A 25,149-nucleotide genomic window follows, 5' to 3' on the forward strand; every position below is an offset into this window, starting at 1 on the left:
ATAGCAGCAGCATGGGTATTTAACCCCCTAGTGACCAAGCATTTTTATTTTATTTTTGTCATTTAAAAAATCTAACGCTCTTATTTATCCATCGACATCGCTGTATGAGGGCTTGTTTTTTGCAGGACAAGTTGTATTTTTCAGTGGTACTATTGAATGTACCATATAATGTACTGAAAAAACGTAAGAGTTCTTAGTGGAATGAAATGAAAAAAAAAAATCTGCCATCTTTCAGTGCATTTTGCTTCTACGACCAAAAAAAGCACATTTCTGGCATTCTTAATTTTTTTTTTCGGACGATGTTCACCATGTGGGGTAAATAATACAGTACTTTGATAGATCAGACTTTTACGGATGCAGCGATACTAAACAAGTATTTTTGTTTTATGATATTGATTCTTTTTTTTAGTCTAACCAATGACCTGTAAAAACACAGCTCATTAATTACAACTTACTGATAGACGATTTGCAGTGTTTACGCCACGTGGAAACATACCCTATATGTTACATAAACCTACCCCTATAGTGTTCAGTCCGCACGCAGTGTCTAACAGCGATAGTGAAATAGTTGTGCAATCACTTTTGTTATTCTTCTTAAGTAAGGTTAATGGTGAGCCGACTGGATTAATTGTATAGGCAGATTTTAAAAATACAATACAATGGTAATTTGATTACATTATTCCCCATAATTGGAAAACCTTACGTGGCAGAAAAAAAAAACGGATATCATATATGAATTCAACGCACTAAAGTTACTCTAAGCCGCCTATCTGCTTATTGGTTACAAAAATGGTGTTGCACAGTGTTATCGTTCAACCAAGCAAAAGTGAACGATCGTTTGGTGTAAACGTAGCCAATTACAAACTAACCGTTCACACTATGCAGGCATAAAAATCATTGTTGGCTTGTTCACCAAGCGTTGGGTTTAAACAGTGCTCAGTCCTTCTCATTCACTTATACAGCGGATGAAGGACACTCTTTTGAATGAGCCAACAATGTATGTGCCTGTCTAAACAGGGTGCACGAGAGCGAACCAGCTTGTTCGCTCATAATAAAAATTGGCTTGTCTAAAAGGACCCTCACTTTTACAGCCTTTTGTTAACCCTGACCAAACTTTTAGGAGATGTGATGTTGCCATCAATTTCTAAAATCAATTAATTGATGATGAAAATGGGAAGATCTCTCACTTTCAGATGTGTTCTAATGTGAATATATGGTTATGTGAAAGTTCTAAATCATTGCATTCCCTTCATTTCATTCGCATATATATTTTACACAGCATGCCAACTTTTTTGGAATTGGAATTGTAAACCGAACAATAGGAAAGCCATTATCCAAATTCCTGAGGCAATCTGGCACCAATCAATGGTGTTTCTCTTTTTTAATAAACTCTAGCACCAAGATGCTGGCATGTGGTGAAGGCTTTAATTTTGCTTCGTTTGTTGATTATGTCAGCCGTTATCATAGTATTAAGGTGGTCAGCTTCACGAACAAATTTGTTTCCCTTCCAGCATAATCCGCAACAGTATACTTTTGATCATCATCAATAATAGAGATTAGACAACCATTACACTTATCATGATAAGAGCTATGGTCTAATCTCGATTATGGATGAGGTAATTGTTTATATCTTTCTTCCTTGCGTCTGTTCTCAGGTGATCCCAACAGTTTCTTTTATGTACCCTTGGATTTCATATCTTTTAACTCCATGTCTCGGAAAATGGATACCAAACAGCAATAAGAGCTCCAAAAAGCACTTTGAATGAAATCTTTGGCCGAGATGTGCAATTCTGATCATTACTCTTCTGGAAGAATCAATAACAGTCAATTGTGAAATGGAAAGCATCAGAGTGCTTAGGATGTTATTAGCAGTCCGATAAGAAGGACTACAAGAAGTAGGGCCATTTCTATCGTAGCATTATGGTTACATGCGTGACGTGGATGCCATGTGCACATACATTTGGTGCGTCATGCTGTAGACTAGGACAGCATTATAAAAAGTTAGTAAAAAACAGTAATGTCTATAAATAAGCATTACAATAAAAATATTTAACTTTTCCCCCATGTCAACACATCTATAGGACATACATGCTATTGAGTAGTACTAAAGTTTGTTTAGTTGGCTATAATTTTTAAATGTTTTTTTCTCCGGGACAAAAAATAAATAAAAAATCATAGGCAGGGAATAGTGAAAAATAAAAATACGCTATACTCTCCTCTTAAATGTCACCCCGTGGCCCAATACAGAAGGCATAGTCCTCAGAGCTCCAATCACAGAAGTACATACATAGTATGTAAGGCCAAAAAATGATATTTGTCTATCCAGATCAGCCCATTACCCCCAATGTTGATCCAGAAGAAAGCAAAAAAAAAAAAGAAGAAGAGGTAGAAGCAAATTCTCCCCATTTAAGGGAAAAAAAATCCTTCCCAATTCCAAACTGGCAATTGGAACAATCCCTAGATCACTGAGCCTTCTGAAGTTACTAATGATCATAACACATAATATTGTATCACTCAAGAAAGACGTCCAGGCCCCTCTTGAACTCTTATCGAATTTGCCATCACCACGTCCTCTCAGGCAGAGAGTTCCATAGTCTCACTGCTTTTACAGTAAAGATTCCCCTTCTATGTCAGTGTAGAAATCTTTCCTCTAGACACAGAGGATGCCCCCTTGTTATGGTCACATTCCTGGGTATAAAGAGATCATGGGAGAGATCTCTGTCTTGTCCCCTGGGAAGCGCATTACCACTCAGCCAATCACAGGTTTCATAGGTGACTTCTGAATACGTGACCACTGGAGCCTGTGATTGGCTACATACACAACAAATGGCACATGACCCCTAGATTGCAGTCAAATTAGCATAGCATGCTGGACTTTCAGCCAGAAATTTGCACTGGGTTTGCACCAGGGTCTCTGACCCAGATGTGAACAGAACCTAAGAGGCATAATCATGTATAGTTAAAGGGGTTGTCCCGCGGCAGCAAGTGGGTCTATACACTTCTGTATGGCCATATTAATGCACTTTGTAATATACATTGTGCATTAATTATGAGCCATACAGAAGTTATCAAAAGTTTTATACTTACCTGCTCCGTTGCTGGCGTCCTCGTCTCCATGGTGCCGACTAATTTTCGGCCTCCGATGGCCAAATTAGCCGCGCTTGCGCAGTCCGGGTCTTCTGCTGTCTTCAATGGGGCCGCTCGTGCAGAATGCCGGCTCCGTGTAGCTCCGCCCCGTCACGTGTGCCGATTCCAGCCAATCAGGAGGCTGGAATCGGCAATGGACCGCACAGAAGAGCTGCGGTCCACGGAGGGAGCAGACCCCGGCGGCCATCTTCAGCAGGTGAGTATGAAGACGCCGGACCGCCGAGATTCAGGTAAGCACTCTCCGGTTTGTTTTTTAACCCCTGCATCGGGGTTGTCTCGCGCCGAACGGGGAGGGGGGGGGGGTTTTAAAAAAAAAAAAAACGTTTAGGCGCGGGACAACCCCTTTAATGCATTTAAAGTGGAGAAAGACCATTAAATACCTCGGGAACACTTCTTATTTGCAGTGGTAGGGAGTTTGGTCAGATAAACTGGACAAAAATTTAAAATGTGTCCGATTCACTTAAATATCATCCAGATAAAAAAAAAAGTTGAAACTCACAATTGAAAAAGTTTTGCATTAGAGAACCGTAATTTTGGTGATAGCATACAGTTCAGATTCTAGATTTTAAATCAAAAGTCACATCCACAATATCACTTGTGTATCTTTTTTGTCAGACAGGCTAATTCCCAATAACCGGTGGTCCTGTAGCGCATGTAAATTACACAACTTCAAAATGTCCTCTAGGAACCTCACATTTATATATGGACAGGAAACGACAGTGATGCAATTCAAAGTTCTTATACTTAATGTTTGCAAAGAGTGTTGAGAAATATGTATTCTTTGCCATGGTTTGCCTTCAGAAGTAGAGTGGACTTCTGGTTGATACATGCGGTGACAGAACAAGGGCCATGTTTGCAGATCTAGTGCCTCACCTGTACAACTCCTTTACAACCCACATTACAGCTGTGGAACTGCTCAACAAAACTGACATTCTAAACTACACTATTAGAAAAGAGAAAATATGTAAAGCTGTCCTTTTCAATTTGCCAAGAGCAAGACTTCCTTAAGTAGCAATGACCTCAATCAAATGATTAATTACATAATATTGCATTAATTGAAAAGTTAACAGAATTTCAGATGCTTTCATTTTTTCTGAATATCAGTGCCTTCGAACAGTTGATTAAGCTGTTCATCATAGGTGAGTAGGCAAGGTCAGCGAGGCCATACCTCTTCAGCTATTCATTACCGATTCTCTATGGTAATTAACAATGCCAACATTTGCATAAATCACAATCTCTCTGATTGGACTCTTATCCAGGGAGGAAAGCAGATCTAGGTCTGCAACGGTTTGATTTTTGCATCAGAAATAAATAAAAAATATCCTAACAATGTGGCCGGCGACAGAACATGTCCTACATACATAGCCATCAGTGAAAAGTATTACGTACACAAGCCTTTATTCTGTTCCTATTGTGCAATGAAACATTATTCCTCAAACGTTCCATAATTTCTGCATCTGGTTAGTGAACGGAACTAGTTACAACCAGAGATTGCAACTGCGTCTAACCTGAATGCGTCAGATTAATGCCTCAAAAGACTGGCTATTTTGGGGGGGGGAGGGGGGGGGGTTTCATTGTCATTTTTCATTTCTGCATTAACCCTTTAAGGACCAGACACTTTAGGGATTTTACCCATGTGGTGGTTTTACAGCTTTTTTTTTTTTTTCCAATCAGCTACTGAAATTATTTTTTCTCCGTGACAAATAGGGCTGATTTAATATCTTTTCACTCACCCCCCCCCCCCTTTTTAGTTTTATTGGGGGTAATCCGCTAAAAAATATATTTTTTTACCAATTTATAGTGTGTTTGTTTTTTTACTTACCGTAGTATATTTACACGAAAATAATTTAAGTATGGGAACGGGTTCCTCATTTTGTTTGGGACGCTTTGAAATACAATATGTATGGTTTTGGATTCCAGGGCGCATATGGCGATGGTTTCGGGTTATTTTCTTATGTATATATTTTTTTTTAATTCTGTAATTGTGCTTTACTTATTAATGTAATTATATTTTTTTACTATCTATGTCCCCATGTTTCCACTGTAGCTGGGGCATCTATAAGAGCCTCAGTTACAGGGAAAACATACCCTTTGTAGTGGCAACAGGAGTAGTGTAGTGCAAGGAACATTTCCACTCTTTAGTACATAGCACTTATTAATCGCTGTGTACTAAAGGAAAGAGAAGGCAGAAAGGGATAAAAAAAGCTTCTCCCTCCTCCGTGTTATCAAGTCTAACAACTGACAGCCCAACCGGTTTCTGATTGATTGCAGAAGCAAGAGCTTTAATCCCATGTGAGTATTTTTTTTTACTATCGGCTGGGATTAATACCAAGGACCAAGTGCTGTAAATTTACTATGCCTTGATGGGTTAAAAGAGCGAACTTAATTTTTCAGTCAACAGCTGGATGACGGCAAATTTGCAGTAGTTTTTCTTTTATTGGTGCTGTATAAACGTATTGAAAAACTCTTTAAACTTTTTAACTGAAATTGCAAAAACAGAATTATGCTATTTTTAAAAGTGGTTATTTTTACAGTATTCACAGTGTGGTAAAAATGTGATGTTCCCTTTATCTGTGGGTCAGTACGATTATGGTGATGCCAATCTTATAAAGTTATTATACTTTACTACTTAAAAATATACAAGTCACTTAAGGAGAAGAAATTTATTACTTTGTTTTTTCGTCCCCTGCCTTCCAAGAGCCATAACCTTTCCCTTTTTCCATTGACATAGCCGTATGCAGGCTTGTTTTTTGTGGAACAAGTTGTATTTTTTTTATTCAATTTAATTTATTTAATGTATTTATTTATTTTTTTTAAGTGTGGAGAGATAAAAAAAATGCAATTGGTTTTACAGTTTTCACAGTGCAGTCAGAGTTCTATGGGTCAGTACAATTACAGGGATACAAAATGTATATAGTTTAACGATTTTCTAATTTAAAAAGTAAATGTATATATATATATATATATATATATATATATATATATTTTTTTTTTTTTTTATTTATTTTTTTTTAATTATTTTCTTTCCGTCGCCATAATTTCAGACCTGTATTTTTTTAAGTTTTTTTTTTGGGCTGTGTGAGGGCTCGTTTTTTTTTGCAGAGTTAGGGCAGCTGACGCATCAAACAGCCGGAGCCCCGGAAGCAGGTGAGTACGCGCTGGTCCCTGCAGGGGTGCGGGATGGGTCCCGCTGCGAGAATCCTCGTAGCTGGATCTGACCCGGACGTCTGCAGGCGGCCTTAGCTGTAGTTTTTATTACCACCATTGTGTTAACCATGAATACATGATTTATATCTAGAGCCTGAAATCATCCACAAATAAAAAATGGATACAAATTGTATCCAATCTAGGTAATCACCTGAGCCAGAGAACCAGAACTTCACATTGGTGTTTTACTTACACTGAGGCAAACCCTTAGACAGGCGAGAACGCTGCATGTTTAATTACCTCACAGAGGTTTTACAAATTTATATAAAACAAGATGATCCGCGGCAACTGCAAAAAGAATTAGGTCTCATCTGGCTTTCTTCCTCGAGATATCAATAGGAATGTTACTAAAAAGAAGTATAAGGCTTTTCCACATCAGATTTTTGAGTTTTTGCAGGAAAAATGGACAACTTTTCCCGTAAAGCGGATTTCAAAATCTGCAAAGTCAATAGAATCCTCCCTTTATGTCTACAATATTTTTTAAACCACTTGTGGCTGAAACTGCATAAAACACAATATGCACAGTCCCAGTCTAAAATAAAGTTTAAAAATTTTCCATATGTATGTAACACCAAAAATGCCTTTGGAGGGTCTGATTTAACTTAAATGGGGTTTTCCAGAGAGAATACTACTAATGTCCTATGCTCAGGATAGGTGATAATTAGTTGATGGGCTGGGGTCTATCCCAGGAATAGGTCATCAATAGTATTTTTGGAAAACCCCTTTAAATTATCTTTCAAGAGTTTCCTTTTTGATGGTCACATTAGTGACACACACTTTGATATATTATTCAAAGAACAAATAGAAAAAATGAATGATATATTACAAGTAGAGATGAGCGAGTATACTTGCTAAGGCACATTACTCGAGTGAGTAGTGCCTTAGCCAAGTATCTCCCCGCTTGTCTCTAAAGATTCGGGGGCCGGCGGGGGGCGTCGGGGAGGAGCGAATCTTTAGAGTATACTCGCTCATCTCTAATTACAAGTCATTAGGGCAGGGAGTTCTAATATGATGAAGGACTTAATTAATGGATCCTAATAGATGAGTCCTAGCCATCACGGAGCATGTGAAATCAGAGTCCATCATGGCAGTATAAATAGAGCCTAGACTGATCCTAGACTTCTAAGGTTTTTGTCCAACACTTTGTAACAGCAGGTTGCAGATGGTGGATCAGCTGCTCCTGCTTAAAACGGGGTGACACCAATGGCCTTGCACCAGAGATGCTACATTACTTCACACTGTACAGTATTTTATTTGGTTACTGTATGACAGTGTTAGAGTATAGCAGTTTTATGATGTGTCTTATCTTTTTTATTTTTTTACACTTTATAAAAATTCAGAACTCAACTTGTAATAATCTTGCCATCCAATAGGTGGTGCTTCATCTCCTTCCATGTGCAGGTTAAAGGAGAGATAAGAAAATCACAAAACTGTCACATTCCTGAGCTCAGTGGACTGATTTATGTCTCAGCTCAGTTTGTTGTTTTAAGTTTTGAGTGCAAAACAGTCTCAAATTTCTGTGTGTGAACATTTGTACTTCAAACAAGGTGTCCTCACTGCACTTGTATATTATATATGTGTCCCATCCAAACCAGTTTCATTTTAGCCTGATGAAGGGTCGATAAAAGAGCTGAAAGCGTGCTATAACATCATGTATTTGTTAGCCATTAAAAAAAGGTATCATGTTTACAAGATTACTTGATTTCTCTTACTGAGAACAAACACAGAAGAATCTGCAGGAAAGTCATGAAACCTGAAAACCATAACATATACTAACAAACTTAATTTGCTCACCTTTCGGCATCTCTGCAGGCAGGTAATGGGGCTCTTGAGCACTCACATGGTCCCAGTCAAAGTCATCATATAGATCCTGATGATAGTCACAGGCTGCTGGCCCATCATCAAAGGCACACCCTCCTAAAACAAAGCACAAGCAATGGACCGTTACATTTATATAAAAGGAATCCGTTGCTAATTAGCTTTCTTTACTTACGACGTTACTTGTGCGCCATTTTCCCCCTTGTAAATAATATAAGCTAGTAGTTGAGGTTTAAAGATATAAAATGATGTATCTTTATGAAAACACCATATATATTGCCGCATTCACACAGGTGTAAGCGTATTTCACATTAATTCACTGTGTATTTATGCAAAAAAAAAATACTTATGTATTTTGCCCATTTTTAGGTTTTTTTGTGCACGAATATACATTGCAAATTTGACCGTGCAAGAGCAGTACACAGATGGTCCACTGATCATATAATTAACACACATGTATAATATTCTCCTTCTCCATAATATGGCCCAGTGAGCGCACTATGAAACGTCATGAACTCTCCGTTTCAGCCTACAAATACAGTAATTTTGCTTGTCAAATGCTTTTGTAACTCCTGCAACCTTCGAGAATATATTCCCCCTTCAACTGGCCTTCATAAACCATTGAACTTCCATGCCTTATTCAGTTTCCAAATCACCCCTCATTCAAGTTAACCTCTGTCAAAAAAAGAGACAGATGCAATAAATTAACCCAAAGTACCATTTTTTTCTGCATTATTGTTTGAAAGGCCAACGTAATGGATTCTGAATGATAATTCCAGACAGACTAATGTTGTTATTAAAAGAACATCAATCCAGAAATTTAATCACAAAATTGCAAGCTTGGCATTAACTCAGGTTGGAAACCCGTGGCATCTCTCCGCAGCATGAAATTTTAACATGTAGTTTAATTGAGTTATAATTAACCTTTGCACTGCCAAAAAGAGTTCACATGCCAGCACAACTTCCTAAAAAATTCACTTTACAACCCATTTTTAAAAACAGAAAGTAGAACTCTAACAAATGGTAACATAGTATGTTTCTGTATAATTCGGAGGCGGTATTAGTGCACCTTGACGCTACCGGAAGCTAAGGGTTTGACAGGGCTTCCATGGAGGAACGCCCCTGGCACACCCCTAGCTCACGATTGGCTCAATAGTTAGGGTCCTTGAAACTGTGACACTAAATTTGTGGGAGCCGTAAGCAATGCAAGTGAGCAGAACAGCTGTGCACAGCTTACCAGCTCTCTTCCATGGCCTCTGAACTCTCCTCCTTCCCAGTAGGTTCCCTGCTGTCCTCATGCACTGTCGGGAGAAGCGATTTCAGGCAGTGCAGCGCGGCGCTACTGTGTCCATGCTGCGCTCCTGCTGTGCCTGCACGCTGTCTGTCAGTTACACCACCCCTTGCTGTCTACTCCTTGCCACCGTCAATCTTGACTTCACCAGGACTGCCTGGTGGCGTCAAGATACACCAACACTAATACCTGCCATAGCATGCAATATAAAAGTGGGTTTCCATGCCCACGAGCATAAGTCAATTGTGATTTTACACGCTGGGGTAGGGGAAGCTATTTATTTTTTGAGCTAATTCCTGCATTCAAGCCCCGCATCCAGAAAGCAATGCTCTGTCGGCGTGGAGGAGGGAGCAACAGCCTGCAGCAGCGCCGTGGGATAAGAGTATTGAATTCTTTTATTTTATTTTTTTAACAGCGTATTCCCGGTGTACAAGATGACCCCCGACTTTGGAAAAGATTTTCCTGGGTTAAAAAGTTGTCTTATACTCCGGAAAATACGGTATTTACTTTACATGACCTCTCTCTTGATTAGATACTTCCTGAATCCCGTCTAATACCCAACATTATTTAATGACATCATTAAGGCATCCTCAGGGGAATCCTTCCAAAAGAAATATTGCAGGTTTGTTTATAGTATGCAGATAAGAATGGTGGAGAATGAGAAATAGAAAGACGGCGGGTCTCCAGTGACGTTGGATGTCAGTTCATTATATAGGTCTAATAACTAACAGGGGTTGGAGGCCATTCGATTTCACTAAAGGCCCATTTAGACACGATTCTCGCTCAAAAGACCTCTTTTGATCGTTGCGTCCATTCACAGCGCAAGCTGATGGCTCAAACATTGAGCGATCACCTTGGCTCCGAGCGGGGAATTAAGATGACAATCGAGGCCGATTGTCTTCTGCATCCAGATGTTCCCCGCTCGGAGCGCCTGGCTGTTCTACAGCAGAGCGCTCCGAGCAGGGTATGAAGAACGCAGTTGGTTCGCTCTGCTCTTCATATCCAGCCTGTCATCAGGGAGCAGAATACAGTTGAAACAATAGTATCAGCTGTATCCCACTGTGAACTCCTGATAACTGATTGGCAGGTGAGCATAGGGTCTGCATTGAGCAGAGCCCACTGTCAGCTGTCTGATCACAGCTGTTGCAAGAGGGTGTCAGCTGTCAGACAACTCACAGCTGTTAACCCTTTAGATGCTATTGCCAATTCTGTCTAAGAAATACCTACCCCCCATTCTCATTTTCGCCACGTGACAGTGAATTTTCATCATTTAACTATCCCTCACTATACATAGTTCAGCTAGCATTATCTTGCTTCGCTCTCCCTTTCTATTTGAAACTCCTGCCGATTCCTCCTCAGGTGGTCATGTGATCTCAATTCTGCTCAGTTCAGATTCACTTGGAGTTTATGTATTCTTAAAACTAGTCATTTAAGAAATCCAAAAACTCTGAAGTTATTTCCAGGTTATTTCAAAAGCCAATTGAACATGGTTTTTGCTTTAACCCCTTAGTGACGGAGCTTTTTTGCTTTTTTCCATTTTTGTTTTTTCCTACTCCCTTTTAAAAAAATCGTAGCTCCTTTATTTATCCATCGATGTCGCTGTATGAGGGCTTGTTTTTTGCGGGATGAGTTGTATTTTTCAATGGCACTATTTATTGTACCATATAATTTACTGAAAAACTTTTTAAAAAGTCTAAGCGGAGAGAAATGGAAAAAAAAACGACATTCCACCATCTTTTGGTACGTCCTGTTTCTATGGCGCACAAACTGCAACAAAAACGACCTGATATATTTATTCTATGGGTCAGTACGATTACTACAATACCAAACTTATATAGTATTTATTTTTTGCTGTAGTATTTTTTTTTTAAGATTTTTAATTTTTTTCAATTATTTTCTGCGGTCATTTTGTGCGCGCGACAACTTTTTTATTTTTCCGTCGAAGTAGTTGAGCAAGGTCTCATTTTTTGTGTGATGTCCTGTAGTTTCCGATAGTATCAATTTGGAATACATACGACTTTTTGATCGCTTTTTATTGCGTTTTTTCTGGGAGACAGGGTAACTAAAAAAAGTGTATTTCTGGCGTTCTTTATTTTTTTTTTCGGACGATGTTCACCGTGCAGAAAAAATAATGCACTACTTTGATAGATCGGACTTTTACGGATGCGGCGGACTTTTACGGATGCGGCGATATCAAATACATATTTTTATTTTATGATTTAGATTTTTTAATAGATATGGCAAAAGGGGGGCGATTTACACTTTTATAACAATTTAAAAAACTTTATTGATTTTTTTCTTTTACTTTAGTTTGAAGTCCCCCTGGGGGACTTTAACATGCGATGCTTTGATCGCTCCCGCAGTATGACATAATGCTATAGCAATACGTCATACTGCTTTTTGACAGGCAGTCTATCAAGGCACCCTGTGTGGATGGCTTGATAGGCAGTCTGTTAAGGCAGCCCTGGGGCCATTCATTAGGCCCCCGGCTGCCATGACACCTGCACGGCTCCCCCGATCTCACCGCGGGGGGGGGCTGTGCGGGACCCCCGAACAGCGTTCGGGGGATTTAAATGCTGCTGTCAGAAGTGACGGCGGCATTTAAAGGGTTAATAGCCGCGATCGGCCGAGCGCGGCTATTGCCTGCGGGTGTCAGCTGTAATAAACAGCTGACGCCCGCACTATATGGAGGGAGATAGCGCCGCTACCTGCCTCCATACATGTCCTGCAACAGCAGGACGTAGTTTTACGATAGCGCCGTCACTAAGGGTTAAAGTTCAACAAAAAACACGTACATCCCAAAAGCATCAATACATTTTCACTATTTTTTCTCCAATTTCACATTCATTTTTTGAGCGAACCCATCAAACTTTTAGATAGGGCAACACTATAGCAGTTTCAGGGCTTATTCACACGTCGGTATATCGGCCGGGTGTCCCTTTCTGCAGGGGGAGGAGGTAGGCTGGGAGCAGTGCACTGAGCTCCGGCCCCCTCTCCGCTCCTCACCAATATTTGCAATGAGAGGGAGCAGAAGTGGTTTCATTCTTGGAATTTGGGGACCAAATATACAGCTGCTTCATCTTGTGCTTAAAGGGGCAATGTCATAGCAGTTTGATCCTTGGGTGTAAACAGGGCCTTACACCCAAGGCGGTAGCATCATAGCAGATTTAATTTTATTAGTTTGAAACACTACCCATGTTTATAGGTAATGTCTTTATTCGACTATACTGTACAAATTTAATGCCCATTACATGTCTACAGAGACTTCACTATACATCTAATTATATGGAATCAAAAGTCATCAATAGTTGGATCAGCTGGGATCAGTCGCTCAGGACCCCGACCGATCAGCTGAGCAAAAATGCAATAAAAAGCGCTCAAAAGGACGCATACACTCTACAATGGTGCCCATAGAAACTACAGGATGTCCCACAAAAAATTAGCCCCATCTTGGCAGAAAAATAAAGTTAGAGCTGTCCGAAGATGGCGGCAGAAAAATGTAATATAAAAATATATATCAATTAGGACAGCATAAACTGTATAGATTTAGTGTCATTGCAGTTGTACTATACCATAATTTTTTTTCTATGCATTTTTGCCACAATGTGTATGCAGTGAAACCTAGACCCAAAGATCGCAGAATTTAATTTTTTCCCCATTTGACTCCACTTGGAGGTTTTTAAAAAAAGTTTCAGTACATTATGATACAGTAAATAGTACCATTGAAAAATACAACTCGTCCCGCAAAAAACAAGTCTTTAAATACTATCTCAACAAAAAATTAGTGAGGACTTTAAACAAAAAAAACCCTCAGTGTCAATAGGGGTTAAAGTTCCTTAAATATTCATGAACTGCAGGCTAGCTACACCCACCCCACCCTCCAGCCACCACTGTCTGCCCATTACTGTGTAGAGAGCTGTCAATCCCTGGCTGGAAGGCGTGGTGGGTGTGGCTAGGCAGCAGCTCATGAATATGCAGAACTAATTATGTGCCTGGGTGCTACTAATTAAAAGTAAATTTATCAAAAGCTGCTGGACAACCTGTAAATATGTCACTTCTAGAAACTTTGCTTTTGAGAAGAGGTGGTATACACCAATGCTTTTACATGTATTTGGTAAAACCTACATTGTACCTACAGAACTTCCTGGTGGCGTCAAGATACAATAATACCACAGAGTTCTACTCCCTTCCACTACTAAGTTTGGAAGAAGTTTACCCTTATGGGTGAGCTGTGACTAAAGGCACCATGACGCTTATAAAAAAAGACAGGTTTTAACAATTTCTTTAACACATCCCCGAACTTTGGAAGAGAAGCACTCCTCAGCATCACTACACAGCTTATCCATGTGATGTAAGGTGGTAATCAAATCATGATTGGCCATAGCCTTGCAGATAGTTTGCTTAAAGGGAAACCTGTCATGTGGCCACAGCACTATACACCAAGTTACGATGGTGTTAGGGGAGGTAACAGGACACCACACGATGCATTTTTTACATTCACTTTGCTCTCACCAACCAGCAGTGCCCCTCTCTGAAGTTGTCACGCAGCATTAAAATCTGGGTCATTTCTGACTCCCGTGCGCATGCTGTCCTATACAAGTCTATGGAAGAGCGCATGCAAAGAATGCTGGAGAGTGTCAGATTTTCCAGCGCTGAGAGATCTACACAGGTAACACCACAGGAGAGTATAAAATCACCGGACCCCTATGTCAGCTCCCCTAACACAGTACTATAACTTAGTGTATGTGGGGATGTGACCTGTTCCCATTAAATTTCTTTGACCAAGGAGAACTTTGCTTTGAAATGGTTAAGACACAGACATAGAGATGGCTTTTAAAAGTCAGAAACTTTCTGAATGTCAGGAACACCCGACCAATAAATGAAATCTGCCAATGACCTGTCTTGTAAGGCCCAATGCACAAGCGCATTTGCATTGCGGGATCCAAAGCAGGCGTTCCCCCCCGGATCGAATGGCAAATACTGCCCATAGACATGCTATTGAAAATCACCTTTTCCCGTCTATGAGCGGAAATCACCTGCTATTTTCCCCTTGTGAGGGGGAAATCGCAGGAGGTTATATTTTAGTGCAGGCCTAGCATGGACGGCTTCAACTGGGGTCAATGAAAGCCATCCATCGGGCCGCCTTTCCGCAATGAGCATTGCAGAAGGGTCATTAGGATCCATGTCATAGTCTAGTGGTGGTGCGGCACAATCTGTACTGTGCATGTGCGCTGGCCAGCACATCCGCAGTACAGAAACCGCCTGCACACAAACACATTGGGCAGGCACACGGGGGTCACCTCTGGGGCATAGAGTTGGGTTCCTCTGCGATCTTGCAGCCAGAATCCAACCCGTTCATGTGCATTCAGCCTAACGCTTCTTTTATTTGTTTTTGCTAACTTATTGTTTTGTTCAAAAGGTTTGTAACCTAAACTTTAATATTCCATTTGATATGTAGTTGCACTCTTTCAGAGTTTTAATTTTCAGTCTCAGTCTGAGAATCGGTTTTGTTTACCAAGGAGAAGGCAATCTCAGATCCCGTGTAGAAGCATGGGCCCTTAGGAGAAATACAAATCACACCAGCCTATTGCGGTATCAAATGATTTCTAATGTATTCAAAGTGGCATATGGTTTATATATTAGAAATGACATCACAGACAAAGTATATATCTCCCAAACTAATAAGAATACATGATAGGCTATAACTAAAATCATTGTTATAGTTACACCTTAAAAGGCGTAACTTATGTTAGACAAAGAAACAGTTAATATTTCATTAAAAGGAATGCAAGGGAGGGGGTCTGGAGGACTTTCTTATCTCTGCCATACCCAACATACACTCACTGGTGTATAGAAATGGTTACATTTAACCCTTCACTACTCATACTAGCAGGATGCTATATCTTCCTAGTCTACAATCTAATGGCAAAAACAAACAACTGATACATTGATCTACAATTTTCTTAACACTGAGCACATGAGTATACTCTTGACATTTTCTATAATTATACAAAAGGAGATAAGTTAAAGGGGTTGTCCCGCGCCGAAACTGTTTTTTTTTTTCTTTGTTTTTTTTGCATAGGCCCCCTGTTCAGCGCAGGACAAACCCAAGGGATGTGTTGAAATTAAAAAAAATAAAATTTTACTTACCCGAATCCCCTCTCTGCAGCTTCTTCCTTCTTTTCCTCCAAGATGGCCGCCGGGATCTTCACCCACGATGCACCGCGGGTCTTCTCCCATGGTGCACTGTGGGCTCTGTGCGGTCCATTGCCGATTCCAGCCTCCTGATTGGCTGGAATCGGCACATGTGACGGGGCGGAGCTACGCGATGGCGCGTAGAAGGGGCAGAGCCAGAACGCCGCTCGTGCCCGGACCGACCAGAAGGGAGAAGACCCTTCTGCGCAAGCGCGTCTAATCGGGCGCTTAGACGCTGAAATTAGACGGCACCATGGAGACGGGGACGCCAGCGCAGGGAAGGTGAGTATATAACTTCTGTATGACACATATTTCATGCACGATGTATATTACAAAGTGCATGTATATGGCCATACAGAAGTGTTTAACTTAACTTGTCATCGCGGGACAACCCCTTTAATTCTTAGGCTAGGCTCATACAGCCATAAGCGAATCCCAACTGTGACCCTGCATACGGCCGCAAAGTTGTACTGCACGCAGGCGGTCATGCGCAGTACACTTTTTTTGTTTGCATTTCCCGCACTGTCCCTCAGCAATGAAGCAGGTACCTAGCGCCTATACGCAATATAAATTGTGTTTGGGCATGTGTGTATATCCACAACCATAGAAAACAATGGGGTCTATGTCACAGATATCTACGGTAAAATAGAACATGCTGTGTTCTAATTTTCCACTCACGGATTATGCAATCCCAACTCCCTAATGTGATGGGAACGGCATAATTCAATGTATTTGATTCAACCGCACATTACCGCCGCTCATACACCCTGCGGAATCCGCAATTCAAATCAGGTCGTGTGAGACCGGCTTTATATACTCTGAACTCTTATAAAAACAAGGTGTAACACACCAAGCCAGTATGTAACATCGACTTCATTTAAATCAAGAATCAAGATGTGGTGCTGTGACCTGAAGAGGACCGTGCACGCAAGGCATCCCAAGAATATTGATGAACTGAAACATTTTCATAGGGGAATGATCCAAATCTCATTTGTAGCTGCTGGAGAACTAATTCAATGGAAGTAATTTTTGTTAAAGGGGGGGGGGGGGGGGGGGGTGTACTGTAGATTAAAATCAAGGGTTCACTTTCCTTTTCTCCCTGCAGTGTGAATATTTGCGCAATAGTTTTGGAATTACTAGTTTAGCTGGGCTCCTTTTACACAAAGAGATTTATCATTCGCATGACCAGCAATGACAGAGTTTGTTTGTACAGCCTGTTTATACAGGTTGATAAGTTGTTTAGTCATTCATATTCAGTCAATGTGAACAACTGAACGAGCAATCACTGTTCACATGCAAAAGGCACGTAAATGAGTAAGAGATTTGTATGCCTGCATAAAATGGACAAATGTGAAGAGATTGTTGAATTGTCCGAATTTGAACAATTTTTTCAAAGTTACTTGTTCCATGTATTAGTAATCATCGCAGAAATCTAGGTAATACCAAAGGGTTCACTTTTTCTTGCAACCGTAAAATAAACTAGGCTTCGTTGCTTACCTCAACAGCTGTGAAGAAAATGCACAGCAAGGCTTTTGCAAGATAAATATGTGGATACTCTGTGAGCAAACAAAAATGACTAGAAGAACAGTCTTCTGGCAATGCAAACAGAGCAAAGTATAGTTGTCTATGTGAAACAGATGCCATTAGTGCAGGAAGAACAAAGGTTTTGGCACATGCACAACAATTCAGAACACCCAACTTTAAATGCGTGGTACTTTTTCCATAAGTGTTTTAAATCCTTGAAAAAAACATTGTGTGATGAAGCCCTTAAAGGGGTGGTCTTATTAAAAACATTTGTTAACGGTTGGGTGATAAAAATAAGAAACTAAACAATATACCGTACTCACTTGTCCCCAGCAGCTAGCCGCTATTCCATCCTCCTCCTTGTCCAGGGACAACCGCCAGAAATAAAGTGACTGCTGCAGCCAGTGTCCACAGCAAACTCCTGGCATCATAGTGCTGATGCCAGGAGTTCAAATGCTTACATTCCAGCTGGTATCTGACACACGCCAGAGCCAACAGACCTCATTGACCAATGTGGTCCGTCCAGCTTCTGGCAATCCGACCAGCAATAGCATGCTGTCCCATTTTATCTGGGATTTTATGCTGTAACTGTGCAGGAGGCTCTGAACAGTACCTTCAGCAAAGATATGAAAGGCACTTCCCAAATCAGTCTAAGTAGGACATTGTATCCATTCTGCAGTGGAAGTTACTGCTGTATATAATTGTGTTATGAGAAATACATAGAGGGAGTTGTGGCCCTTTTACACGGGATGATCATCATTCAGAATCATTCAGGTTCCAGCGCTCCTGTGAGAATCTGAACGATAACAGTCCCATGTTAACAAATACAGCAATGGAAAATGAAAAACTGAACGATGGGTTGTTCACTTTTGGACGACTATCTGCTTACTGTGGAAGGATGTGGACGGTCAGAGCACGCTGTGAGCGCTGCCAGCAAATTTCAGGCCTGTGTAACAGCATCACTGGGACGAGCTGGTGGGCATCGTTTGCTCAACAGCTCCTCCTGTGTAAAAGGACCATGCCGCCCTCCGCAGCAATTTTTATAAAAATATTTACAAAGAGCCTTTGGCAAGTGAAATGACTGCTGTTTGGTTTAATCCATCTAAGTGTTCGGAAAATTTTTTCTTTTACTTTTTATCGGTTTTAATATTTTTATGAATTATCTATTACCAAATTTTCAAAGCATCTTACAAAAAGGTATAGGTCTCCAATTTCCCCTTCATTTCCTGGCTTCTCCCGACTATGCTACCCTCCAGCTCCTCTTGTACTGTGAACCGATATGGCCCGTGTACCAACCTCTGGCTTCCACTGACTATGCCACCTCTCTGCTTCTCTTGTACTGCGAACAGATACTACCCATATACTGACCTCTAGCTTCACTGACTACACTACCTGCCTCCCACTCTTGTACTGCGAACAGATACTACCCATGTACCGACACTGACTATGCTACCTGCCTGCTTCTTCTGCCTGGGGTAATTCCCAACATCCACAGTTTAACATGTATTCTTAAAACACGTCTTTAGGGAAGCCTACCACATTCCCCAATTTAATTCTTCTCCATCTACCGCTTTTATATTTCACCTTAGAACCTGACCCTTTCATTTCACTGTATCCAATTACACGTTAAGACGATTAGGATAAAACGCACATTGACAAGTGTGATATTGGGCCGGATATCGCGCTCACCAGAGTGAATGTAGCTTTAGGCTTCATTCACACTTCAGTATTTTTGTTTTTTATGAAGTCAAAGCCAGGATTTGATTCTAAATACAGAAAAATATAATGTAAACCTTTTTAGTTCTCAACCTTAAGACCATTCCTGGAAAAGAAAAATACTCTTAACCTGAAACTAAGACCCAATTTACACTGACAGATCGATCAAAAGTCACTCAAACAACCGTTTGAGTGACGGTTGTGAGCGATCATTTTTGCATAGCCTATAGTAGCTAAGTAGCTACTTAAGAGCTATACAGGCAAAGCGGGACACCTTCACTATTGCTTGGTAAACAATACAGCTGTTTTGCATAAGCAAACATCTGTATTGCCCTCCGAGATTACAGCTCGTGTCCCGCTGGGAACTACTAGTTGGACGCAAGCTGAAAGAATCTGATCAGCGCTGCCAACTGTGATAACAGCCTGCACCGCTGATAAGAGTTCATCGCACAATTCAAGAAAACTAGAATTGAGCGAGGAACGACTCGTGCATGAAAACGGCATGATGTCCGTGCATGTAAATGCAATGGTTATCGCTCAAAAGACTGCTTTGAGTGAATTATGAGCGAGAATCGTTGGGTCTAAATAGGCCTTAAGGCATTGGGTGAACTGACAATCAAGATAGTGTCACATGCACCAAGAGTTGAAATCAGCTCAAAGCTGATCAGTTTAAATGATATAACCATATATTAAAAAAAACAAAAACCCTAGGTACAAATGGCATTTCAGCGATTTTGAGCATGTACACAAGTCACTAGGCCAGTTTAGCGTAATGACAACAATTGTTAGAGAGATTGTCAGAGTTTGGGGGTTTTTTTTCTTCCTACAAGAGGGCAGGCAATGGTTAAAAACTAATTTAGCCATATTCATGGCTTCAATCTTCCGCCGGTCAGGCGCCACGACTCCCATCCTCATCGCCAGCCTGTGTTTACACTGGCTGTAGCGGTGAGCACTGCAGCCAATCACTGGTTTCAGGTTATATACCGCGGAGGCCAGCGACTGGCTGCAGTGCTCATGCGTATATATGGAATGTCAGGGATGCAGCCAATGTAAACACAGCCCAGCAGTGAGAACGTGACCGACAGCGGCGGGCGGCGTGGAAAGGTCATTGGTACAACATCCTTATCTTGGTTCTGCTTCCTATGGAACAAGAGGCACAGATAATAAATGTATGTTGTCTCAGTTTTTTTTTTTTTTTTTTTTTTAAAGATCGCTCCACAAAAGCTGCAGAGACATCCCAATTCTCCCTCACAGAACATTTGCACTCAGTGGATAATGACTGGAGGCTTTACTAACAATTATTGTGTAATCTGACTTCACTTGGTCCAATCGCACACACTTCTGTGCAGGCAATTAGAGCGCCTGAAGGAGGATGGCCAACATTCCCTTTAAAAGAATATATACAGTATATATATATATGATACCAAACCACCAGTAGATTAGCTCTGGCAGAAAAGCCCTGGGACATGCAGCTGATTTGATTAAAACGATGAAACCATCCTGCATTCTTCACTTATCCTTTATTCATAACGTAACCTGAAGGCAAAATCTAAAAACATCGAAAAAAAATACATCTACTTCTCAGACATCCCATTTCCTTCTGCAACTTCCTGGAGCAAATAATTCTTAATAAAAACTAATGCATTTGGGGCTTCCTCTCGTCATATCAATTTCAGAGGGATTTCCAGCGGTATACAAGTACTACAGTTTCTACATTATTGTCGGATTACAAGGTAACATGCCTAGTTAATTTATGGCAAGCAGAAGCTCGGGGTACGAAAGGAAAGATCAGTTCTTCATCCTCTCTTCACAACGGCTCCAAAGTTACTACTACATACGTAGAAGAGCCAAAACAAGTGGAGCAAATAGACCCAAGACGGTCTGAGAACGTTAAATATAGGCACACAAATGAGTCACACTTCACACATTTGGTAAGTTTTCCAGTTGTCATCCTGGGGTTAAAATGAAATGGAATGCATAATATGCAGACAAATGGTAACAAATGTTAAACAGAAGGCAGACCATAGAAAGTGTATATAAAATAGTATCCATGTGCACGTGGGTGGGGGAGCGCGCTGTGCGGGCAGGCGAAATACAGTTACGTGTATGTGAAGTTGTGTTTGAGTCATTCTTCCTTTTACAAGTTAAAGAAAGTGAGATCTTGCAATACACCAAGAGGTATAACTGGTAGCAGTGGCTATAAGCCACAAGTTGAAAGTGTTTACGTCTGCTTGCCAAGCAATACACATGTGCGGTGAAACTGAGGAAGCTCAATGTCCAGGATTCACAGAGTTGACAATCTGTGGACCAAGGTTAGCTCATACACTGGGCACTACAAGACATGGTGGGCAGCTATACTCATTAGACTCATAGCAAAGCCAAGATTACTTATGACATCTAGAGTATGTGAGAACAATGCCTAATAAGAGGACATTCATTCTGAAATGTTCTGAATGGCAGTACAGGGATCAAGGATGAAAAAGGACTATGGGCGTGTAGTGGAAAGGCTGCTCTATAACCCACAATTCTTTTAGAGATCCAGATCTTAGTTTTTAAAGCGGGTATTCCTATATGAGAGGTTCATTGCTTATCCACAGGATATGCCATGAAAGTCACGTAGATTTAGGTCCCAATTCGGTTGTTCACTATACCATTTCTATAACCCCTATAGAAGTCTGTGATTTCCTTCGGCGTTAGGGAGACTGTAGCAAAGCCCATTCAGTTGTTGACATTATAGCTAATGAGCACAATCAGCTCATGGGGGCCAGTAGTAAAGGTAAGTGCATGCTATACTGCATTACAGAAGTAATGCAGTGTACTATGCTAGTGATCACACAATTGCATCTTCAAGTGCCCTTGGGGACTAAAAAAAAAGTTCACTGGAGTTTATTTTAAAAAATATATATACAATGTAGGGGGATTGGTTTCCAATGCATCCGTTCACATGGTCAAATATATGGTGCGTAAAAACGTGGAACTGTTGTCATATTTGTTTCTTTCATTTTTTTAACTGCATGATGAGTGTCAATTGAACAAAATCCAAAAGACAATGGTGGAATTTCAGTTTTTTGTTTCAAATCTGAACTCAAAAGTGAAAGCTTTACAAGACGTTATATGTCACCAAAGTGGTGTCAGGTAAAAATACAACTTGCCCAGCTCAAGAGAAATAAATAAAAAATGTCATATTATATATATATATTTTTTTTTTTTTTTTTTTTTAATTTTTTAATTATTATTTATTTCATGTTGTATGTGAAATAGTATTTTTAAAAATGCAACTTGTACTGCAAAAGACAAGCCCTTGGAAAGCTTAGCCTAATTTCACACATGCCCTGAATCCAAAAGAATGGGGTTCATATCTGTGCATCTCACACAAACCTCAGCAGTGTGAAGCTGGCCTTAGGATTTCTGCAAGTGGGGAGAAAAAAAACCCCAACAAAATGCAAGGAATGGCTGCATTCTTAGGCCGCTCGCACATGAACGAGTCGGATTCCTCATGCAGGCGCTTGTAGAAGAATCCGGCTCTGATACTGTACCTTCTTTCTTTTCCAGTACTGCCTATGACCGTGGACACTCGCCGTCATTCATGTGCAGTACAGGTTTTGTTTTTGGTGTTTTTTATTTTTTTGTTACATTTGTTTGTCATCACCTAGCAACGGAGCATGTACCTGCAGCCTATTCGTAAGGTCAATTGTGGATGGGCTGCGGGTCGGACGGCTTCCATTGACTTTAATGGTAGCAGTCTGTGCGGAGTCCGCACAAAAATATTACATGCTGCAATTTTAAATCCGTTTGCAGAAATCACAGATACCTATCTGCTCACGTTAGCGGACATGCGAATGTTCTATTTTTTCAATGGGTGCGGAATACCGCGGATCGCCTGGGCAGGTGACTATCACAGATTTTCCAATTCAAATCTAGTCTTGTGCAGCTGGCCTTTAGGGGTTAAAAAAACGCTATTGTGAGGGAGTACAGTATGCAGTCAAAGATACACAGTATCAGTGTTATGCATAGAAGTGCTAGATTTAGTGCCAAGAACAGAAATGAATCCAGCCACAGGCATGCAGGAAAACCTTCCCAAAGTACGAAGACTTTCCTGAGTATATAGTAATGGGATCCAATTCTACAGTTTGCTCCAAGTAACTCCCACATGAACAGTGCCATGTCCAACTAAATGGCGCCCAGGACGCTTTTACATATTAATACCTAAAAACTGGAGTCATGCAAAGCTGAGTTCACATCAGCTTCATAAATAGAAACCATGGCACACTCCCCGATTGTTATATAATTGACACCAGCAGTGACCAACAGACCATTTGACTGTCAGGATCAGTAGATATGCATCCACTGAACCAAAACGAGTTTGGCTTTGGGTCAAATCCTGAGGCACCCAAGTTTTTACACTTTACCTTCATATTTTTGGGGCACATCACCCCTTTAAGAGCATGGACGGATGCGAACGTGCTTTTCGGGCAGATGGGTCGGGACGTGCATCATCACTCCTTAAGGAGAGCACCTGGAAGGTGAGTGAGGAGACTTATAAGGCCATGCATACTCCTCTGGGTAATCTATGCAAATATGGAAGATGCAACAATACCTTTGCAACGCCACCTATTGGATGGCAGCATTTCTGCAAATCAATGTCTGTTTATACAGGTCTAGGCAACAAAGATTAAGAATCCATACACAGATAGCTGTTTCAGGGTTATTGCCCCTGATCAGTGTGCAGTAGGATCTGACTTGGCTAGTGAGAGGCCTATGAAGTGGGTCAGGAGGGGTATCATTCCTCCTTAAGGAGAGCACCTAGAAGTTGTGTGAGGATAATTATAAAGCCACCCATGCTCCTCTGGGTAATATGCAGTTAAGGAAGATGAAACAATCGGACAGATGTCGCAGCCAGTGCAGGTGCCAAGGACTGGTGTCTGCAAGGAAGGGGAACCAATTGTGTGCCACGGCCGCCAGAATGTCCGAGTTGGCAGCGGCACATTTTACGACCTGCTGTAAGAACAAAGGTGAGGAGCCGTCGGCGGTGTTCAGCAGGAGCTTAATTATGTCTTCCTACAGAGAACACATGCACACTTGGCATAGTATGGGACAGAGGGAGGGTTACAATTTGCTGTACTAATAGACACCTTAAAAACGATCAGCTGTTATGCACAGCTTGTTCTTCCATTACACCCAAACTAATCCAAGTCCCATTATTTTATTAAACTCCCCTTGTCTGTAAGACGAACACCCTCATAATGCATGGCTCCTTGGATGAAGGATCAGGGCGAGTGATGCAAGGACAGAACCCAGAGAACAGCTACAAAGCATATTAACATCTCTCAATCTAATTCAATTACAGGGTCTGAGAGTCACACATGCCTGCAGCTACTGCTCCTGCAGAAAGAACACATCAAGTTTAACAACCTGGCCCAAGAGGGCACTAAATTAAATAAACATACAAGCAACAAAAAAAAAAAAAAAAAATTTCTAGGGGGCATTTTAATAAAAGAAAATTAAATTATAAAATAGCTGACAGGCCCTCTCTTATCATACAAGCCGAGAAACATTGCGGCTCCTTCTGTGTGTCGCCAAAATATAACAAAAAACAGCCTTCCAATCTTGTGATTAGCATACAATGCAGCGAGGCGGCTCTGGGGAGCGAGATCTCATTCCAATAAGCACACAATGCAAGGCTCTATGGACAGCATGGAGCTGGGAGAAGCGGCGCCTCGGTTGTGACAGCGCTGCAAACACTGCTCTTTTGTGCTGATGTGAGAGGTGGCCCTGATTTTGATGCAATTAAGAGGAACATCAAGGGAATGTGAGCATTTGGAATAAAAGCTAAACATTTCACCCTCTTTCTCTAAAGATTGGGTTTTGTGGCGGAGACACACTGCGGCACTAATCAGCCTATTCATTGTGATGTTCTATCACAGGCGCCTAATAAACCAGCTTAATAAAGATAAAATCAGACATGCCCCTCACTTGCTCCTCAGAGTCTCATAGCCTGCGCTTCCAGATTTGTTATGTACCAATGGATATAGTCATCTTAGTGAGCTTCATTACTGTGTGCCGGGGAGCAAAACAATCCAAGTATTTACAGTCTGCAGTCCTTCGCAAGCAAGTGCCTACATTACATTTTTAGTTTTTCTTCATTTTTTGATGTAGGACTGATTTGTACATAGATACAAGGGGAGCTGGTGATGAGGGCACCTAAACAATAATGCAATAGCTTGCATACACTACTACTACTATGTATCATA

General features: G+C 40.9%; 1 protein-coding gene across 4 annotated transcripts in view; it reads right to left on the reverse strand.

Annotated features, from left to right (window-relative positions):
• PTPRK (protein tyrosine phosphatase receptor type K) overlaps window positions 1-25,149 on the reverse strand; it is a 374,180-nt gene that overhangs the window by 313,688 nt on the left and 35,343 nt on the right. For all 4 annotated transcript variants that reach the window (XM_066605531.1, XM_066605533.1, XM_066605532.1 and 1 more), the window contains exon 2: window positions 8,149-8,271. In XM_066605531.1, coding sequence (XP_066461628.1) covers window positions 8,149-8,271 — 123 coding nt within the window. The remainder of the gene's footprint in view (window positions 1-8,148; window positions 8,272-25,149) is intronic.

Source organism: Eleutherodactylus coqui, chromosome 1 (genome assembly GCF_035609145.1).
Source record: "Eleutherodactylus coqui strain aEleCoq1 chromosome 1, aEleCoq1.hap1, whole genome shotgun sequence".
NCBI classification, from domain to species: domain Eukaryota; kingdom Metazoa; phylum Chordata; class Amphibia; order Anura; family Eleutherodactylidae; genus Eleutherodactylus; species Eleutherodactylus coqui.